This window comes from Nanorana parkeri, unplaced genomic scaffold (genome assembly GCF_000935625.1).
Source record: "Nanorana parkeri isolate BGI_ZX_2015 unplaced genomic scaffold, ASM93562v1 scaffold2119, whole genome shotgun sequence".
Classification (NCBI taxonomy): Eukaryota; Metazoa; Chordata; class Amphibia; order Anura; family Dicroglossidae; genus Nanorana; species Nanorana parkeri.
Genome location: NW_017308387.1, coordinates 249991 through 256835, shown reverse-complemented (window position 1 = coordinate 256835; position 6845 = coordinate 249991). Strand labels below are relative to the sequence as shown.

The following is a 6845-nucleotide window of genomic DNA, read 5'->3' as shown; positions in this document are numbered from 1 at the left end:
TTGTATACATTTTAATTGCTACAGACTACAATTGCCAGTGCAGAGATTAGCAACTAATGAATGAAAACCCTAGGGTTAAATCATGGCCAGATGTTCACAGGCATCAGTGACTACATCCCACTTAATATGTAATAAGATATATGGCCTTAAAAGGAGCACTATGGAGGTGAGTGATTTCTACTCATTCTCATAGTTCGAGCCGACCTGTGACAAAGAAGCTGTCATTGATCGGCTCTATTCATCGGTAAGTGAGCAGAAACATGCTGCAGATCAGCTCACTTCCCGATCGTCTCCCTGAAGAGAGCGGTAAATATCAGTCACCCAACACACACCCCCCCGCAAGGATTCCCCCTTTCCGCTCCAATCCTCCAGCGCTGAGTGGAGGAACGAATGGGGGAAGGGGGAGGGCACCGCTGGCTCTGCCTCTAGATAGGCAGAGCCAGTTGTTACTCGCGTAGCTGGGTGAATCTCGACAATAGTGTCGGGATCCGTCCCGGCTGAGGCGCTCTTAGTATATCACGTGCAAAAGTATGCTATATACTGAGCTTTGTGTCACGGGAGGATGCTAGTATATGTCCTCCCGTGACCTAAAGAGAACTATGGGGGAAAACACCTACCCTATAGTTCTCTTGTAAGCTGGTGATACCCACTAATTATATAACTGTCAGTTTAGCCAAAATGGATATTTGAACCATTCATAGGCTTGGGCTTCTTATATCTCTCTGGGACTCCAGCAGCAAGACTTTCCCACCAAATAAACCAGGTTCTTCCCCCCAACACAGCTATCGTGAAGCCAAGCACATGAATCCCACTTAGACCACTAATTAACAGTTAAAATATGTGGGAAGTAGAAGGCAGAGAAAAAAAATAATACAAAGTGTGAGAAATTTACCAAAACTCATAAAATAACTTACATGACCAGAGTTATTTCTTCCTTTACTGTGCCTATTACACAGCATGGAAGCATCACTGAATCTGCCGCCATATTTGTAATCTAAAATAAAGGCAAAAACCAGCAGTGGGAGCAACATTTATCCTAATTACTTTATTACATATACAGAGCTATGAACTTGGGTGCTGAGATCTAACTGCAGGAGTCCATAAGACACATAAGAAGACAGTAAATGATTGCAGTCTTAATTAAGATGCAGAAATACAGAGTAGAATGGGATAAGCAAACCTTTATATCCTAAAACTGTCAAAAGCAGGAGTTACCTTAACCAATCAATGGCCAAGTGCACATATTTAAATAAAGGAACTAAGTGCCAGTACAAAAAATATCACTCAGTATAAAAATAGGTCTGAACAATTTACATTAAGCAATCCATTACAATGAATACAAATATTGGCCATTATATACATAGAATTGGTAGTAAAGGATATGCCGGACACTGCTGGCATTGGGATTTTCCACAGTTACAGAATCTCCTGCAGAATTAACTGAAGTTTTTCTAACTCCTTTGTCTGAGGCTTGGCCCACTTCTTCTTTATATATTGGATCTCTACCGTCCCAGATGCCTTGGCTAAAGCCAGACCCATCAGATTATTGTTCTTTTCTGGTTCACCGAAAACTGACATGCTCAGTACCCTGAAATGCAAAAGCAGAACAAAAAAGATGTTTCTTAAAATATGGATTAGATATTGTTGTCACAGGTCTGACATCAGCAGGGTATCATTAATTAAAATGTGGGAAACCTTTTAACTGCCTCCGGGTCGGCTGTAGTAAAAAAAAAAAACGGCCGGCCGGGAGCTCTCTAGATCTGAGCGGGCGTCTTTAGACGTCCGCTCAGACACGCCCCCTCGTGTCTGGGCGCGCGAGCGGGAAATGGCCGATATTTAAAAACAGGCAGCGATGCCTGTTAACATACAAGCGATCGCTTGTATGTTGCAACGATCGGTGCCCCTCCCCCCGTGCTGTGTGTGTGTGTCCCCGCCGTTGTCCCGCTGAACCCGGGCTCTGCTGTGCCCGGTGCGAGCCCAGAATCGCTGGTGCGCGCAATTTTAAAGCTTGACATGTTTGGCGTCTATTTACCCGACGTGTGGGCGGCCGAGACCCCCAGTCATATGTACCCCCCCGGGACGAACCCATAGGCCACCCCGCCAGAGCGGGATCGTCGCAGCCGAACCACCGGAGCGGGCCTGCATGCGATCGTCGGTCGTCACGGGGAGACTCCAAGGATCCGGGACATCCAGCCTGTCGCCCGGACAACACTTGCTAGAAGATTCCACTGAAAAAGATCAGGAAGAAGCAGGTAAGAATACCCGAAAAAAATTCTTAGCTCCTTACTCCTGACGCTAGGCAAAAAACTGGAGACTTGTCAGCTGGTGGGGGGTTTTGGCCACCGGCAGGGGCCGCCCCTAGGCTGTGATTGGTCTTTAGTTTTGTGCCTAGCGTCCTTCTCCTGCAGGTGGCGATATTACCCTACAGTACAGGATCTCCGATCTGTTCCCTGTGTCCTTCAATGAACGGGAGAGAAATACATTTTTTTTTCAAAATTTTCAGTAATTTTTCCTAATTATAGTAAAAAAATAAAACCCCCAGTGGTGATTAAATACCCCCAAAAGAAAGCTCTATCTGTCCCCAAAAAATTGTATAAAATTAATTTCAGTACAGCGTTGCATGACGGAATAAATGTCAGTCAAAGTACCGCAGCGCTGAATACTGAAAAATGGCCTGGCCAGGAAGGGGGTCTAAACACCTGGTCTTGAAGTGGTTAATTTAAAGAGCATTTTCAAGAAAAAAGTGTTCACTAGTACAACATACTTTACCAGTTCTTAGATGGGGTGGCTGTATTAATTTTCATTTTTCAGCAAGTACACACCATTATCAACTTAAAAATTGCAGGTAAAACACTGTAAAATCAAGTATTTTTAAATAGATATATATTTTTAATAAATGAATGTTTATGCACTTGCAATGTGCATTCAAGCTTGTTAAAAAATGTAGACAACAAAAGGGAACAGAGCGTCACCTCCATGTGTAAAATAGTTTATGATAAATAAAACAAGGGATATTTGTAATCACAAGCAAATGTTTTCATCACGCTTTAACAACAAACAAGAGGCCACACTGTCTGTAAACCCAACATGGTATGATGCTTCTGATGAAGGGGGCTTGCCCCTGAAACGCGTCAATCTTGGCTGACTGCGGTTGGTGGACGGTGATGTGACCGGAGGCAACCGTGTTGCATAGTCGGGGCGACACCATGTTGGGTTTACAGACAGTGTGGCCTCTTGTTTGTTGTTAAAGCGTGATGAAAACGCTTGCTTGCGAGTACAAATATCCCTTGTTTTATTTATCTTAATAAACGATTTTACACACGGAGGTGGCGCTCTGTTCCCTTTGTTTTCTATGTTCGTGGTGGAAGCCCCAGAGCCTTGGATGAGCAGCCCCTCAAGTCTGTGTGAAAAACTGTGATAAACTGTTGAAAACTTCCCTAAGCATGGCCTCCTCCCTCGTCACAGCCTTCTCCTCTTCTGGGAGTGTCTAACTACAGCCTGTGTGGGCCCAGCTCCTCTACCTCTCCACTTACCTCCCTGCATAAATGTTTATGTAGCTGCTTGGATAGGAGTGAAAGGGAATACTATAGGGTGTCCTCTACACAAGCAAGGATTTTTCAGGTTAATGACATGAATAAAATATGCTAAATGCAAATATAATTTCATGGGCAGATTTTCTTGAAATTAAAAAGGGACAAAGGAAAGAACTTGATGCAAAACCATAGGAAAGATAATATGTGTCGAATGTAAAACTTACCGGTCAGATGTTATAGATTCTTTGGCTACTGGCTGTAAGTCATTGTGTAACAAATCCCATATATGAATGGAGGATGCTGCATCCAAGACAAAAAACAATGTTGGTCTGGTCAATGACCATTGTATGGCAATAATGGACTGGCCACCAGTAGTATCATTCCACTGGATTACTGGATACTCCGCACTCATTGTGTGTAACCGTATACAGCCATCTGTGCATCCTGCCTTCAAACAGCAAAACAAAAAAAAGGTAAATAAATGTTCCTACAGAGGATGAATTGTAACAAATCTTACTCATTACATGTTTCACAAAATACAAATAGTATAAAAAGATGAATGTTATCACCCACCCTCCCATAAGCTTTGATTTCACTAAAGCTGGCAATACATGGGCAAATCAAGCCATAACAATAACTCAGAATTGGCAAGTGCTTGTAAATGCTAATAGAGGTTTCCCTTTATGACCCAGTTATAAGATTATAAGATACAATGTTTAAAAGGACGAGTACACATTACCAAAAAAAAAAAAGGGTTTGGCTTTTCTTGCATGTCCTTATCATTTAACCTCTTCCCACCTACAATTTGTTTATTAATTCCCCAGAACAATGCTCTGTGCAGAGAGCAAGTAGCCAACACTTTGCGTTGCTGCTGGCTCTGAAACCCAGCAGTCAATGAGGCCTGGGTCCCCAATGGCAATAGGGATCCTCATCAGAGTGGTTCCTGATCATGTGATCGCTATGTCTGACTATAACAAAATCAGAGCAGTAATTTTTTCAATAAAAACAATGTACCAAATTAAAGCGTTATATGCTGTTAAAATATATATATATATATCACTTAGGTATGTAAATCAGTCATGAAGTTAACCAACACATGCTGCCACTGCTAAATTTGGCTTGGGCATCTACTGCAGGCATCAATTACCTCTGTTCACAAAAAGGGTAAACTTGTTACATCATGGGTGGGAATCAAAAGTCAACACAGGCTCCACGAAGCAAAGGCAAAATCAAAACTTCCAATGTCTTAAAAAAGTGTAGCTAAGGCCAAAACATTTGAGGCAGAAGAAAAGTGTACCTAAGGCCAAAAAATTTTGAGCCAGAAGCATCTCAAATAGATATCAAACCAATGGCAGCAACACAGGCCCAAAGCTCGTTGACAAAGGCATAAGAGGATCTCCCTCACTTTTTAACATTCTGATTTCCTCTCATTTTCTGTTATGTTTCCAAGACAGAAAGTAAAGGAAAATCTCCATAATGGGACATGGACAGCTAAAAAAAACCCCAAACCAACAGTTTTTGACCATCCCCTTTTCTTTTCAAAACTAAGAAAAACAGTTTTGCCTTCAGATCTACTTTATTATGATTTAAAAATTTGCTACACTAGGCCAACTTTACTTGCACATTACCATTCTACTAACTAGCTTTAATGCAACAAGTTACCAGAAATGCTGGAATTGCAAATGGTGAGAAATCGATTGCAGCGATTTTCGATGGCCTCAGCTTATTGTGCAGGGACGAGTATTGCACAGGTGGGTCTATTAGTCCGTATCTTGTCCCATGGGTTACTATTCCCTGTTGATAAATATAATTGGAAATGTATCATTTCAGTTTTTAAGTTGAAAAAAACAACAACAAAAAAACACACATGTGCACATTGATGTATCATAAGGTCTTATACTTGATATGTATAGATGTATAAAATTGTGTATCTATAAAAAAATGTTTTATGTATAGAAGCCATTATAATCAAGGTGACTCTGACAGCTATTCTGTCTGCTAATATAATGATTCTGTATGTTTAAAGATTACATATGGTAAGCAACAAAATGTATAAAAGGGTCTGGACCAGAAAGGCACAGTTATCCCAACAACTGTGATAAATGTGAAAGGTAGCTAGATATAAAAATATAAGTAGACACAAAAAAGGAGAACGCACAATACAAAAATGTTCTATGTTATGGAATAAAGTGTAAAATATTCAGCATGAAATCAAATGAAAATCCTTCTGTACTCTGCTCTATAAAAAAACATTCAGGTAACAGCTATTGATGGGCTGCTATCACATAAGGTCAAATACACATAATACATCGCACGCTTTTGTCTGAACTCACAATATCTGTTCCAATGACAAAATGATTGGAGTCTTGTGGAAGGAACTTAATATTCATGGTTCCAGGGATTCCCAGAGTTAGGACATCTTTGTGAAAAAATCTAGAAAATAAAAAAAGAATCACTGACAAGAACAGGAAAGTGAAAAAGCAAAACTGTAATTGGCTTTTGGTCAATTTTATTTTTCATTTTTGAAAGGTTACAATTATAAATCTTGTTTTATAGCATTTAAATAATTTACCTGCCAATTTTTACCATAATAAGAAAACACAGAATTACTTTTATGCTCTAAATCCCACCTATGCATTGTGGTAACGTGTGCATTAATACAACGCATAAAACCACGCCACACCTGCCATAGTGCTACATAATAGTAATGCAGTAATCTAGGGACTGATCTGGGGAGGGGATCCAGGTAACACACAACGTAGTGTGTAAATGTAACAATCCCGTGGATGAGAGAATGGGGCATACTAATGGCTGTGCTGTACTAATGCATGGGGCTTCAGCGCACAGATAGCCCATGTAGGGCTATCAAATAAATAAACTGCAAATGATTTAAAATGCAAAGCCTTAGACTTCACAGGTAATAAACACATTTTACAGCATGATGGGACATCAGCAATTTGCCATTCACATAGCACCGCTGAGATTTCTTGTCCGGGTTGAGTGGTCCACACTGATGCAGTAAGTGGAGCTCGTGTAATGATATCACAGCGTTACTGATGGGTGCTGTGGGGAAAACATGAAGCCCTTAATAGTTCAGCTGTGCTCTCTGTATGTATCTCAAGGCTAAATGTTCAGTTTCGACTGAAGTATACCTTTTATATATGAGACTTGCAGTGATGTGGTTAAGTAGACAAATGAAAAACAAACTCTGCCCAATACTTTAAAGGGCACTTTACAGTAAATATAAATCTATCTATCTATCTATCTATATATATCTATATATATCTATATATATATATATATATATATATA

The 6845-nt window shown here is 40.4% G+C and overlaps 1 protein-coding gene across 1 annotated transcript in view; it reads right to left on the bottom strand.

Moving 5' to 3' along the window:
* Window positions 1-1145: 1145 nt before the first annotated feature.
* Window positions 1146-6845, bottom strand: part of WDR60 (WD repeat domain 60) — a 45755-nt gene continuing 40055 nt past the window's right edge. The window contains exons 20-23 of the mRNA XM_018572745.1: window positions 5867-5966; window positions 5196-5327; window positions 3758-3981; window positions 1146-1588 (exon numbers count right to left, since the gene is read on the bottom strand). Coding sequence (XP_018428247.1) covers window positions 1417-1588; window positions 3758-3981; window positions 5196-5327; window positions 5867-5966 — 628 coding nt within the window. The 3' untranslated portion in view covers window positions 1146-1416. The remainder of the gene's footprint in view (window positions 1589-3757; window positions 3982-5195; window positions 5328-5866; window positions 5967-6845) is intronic.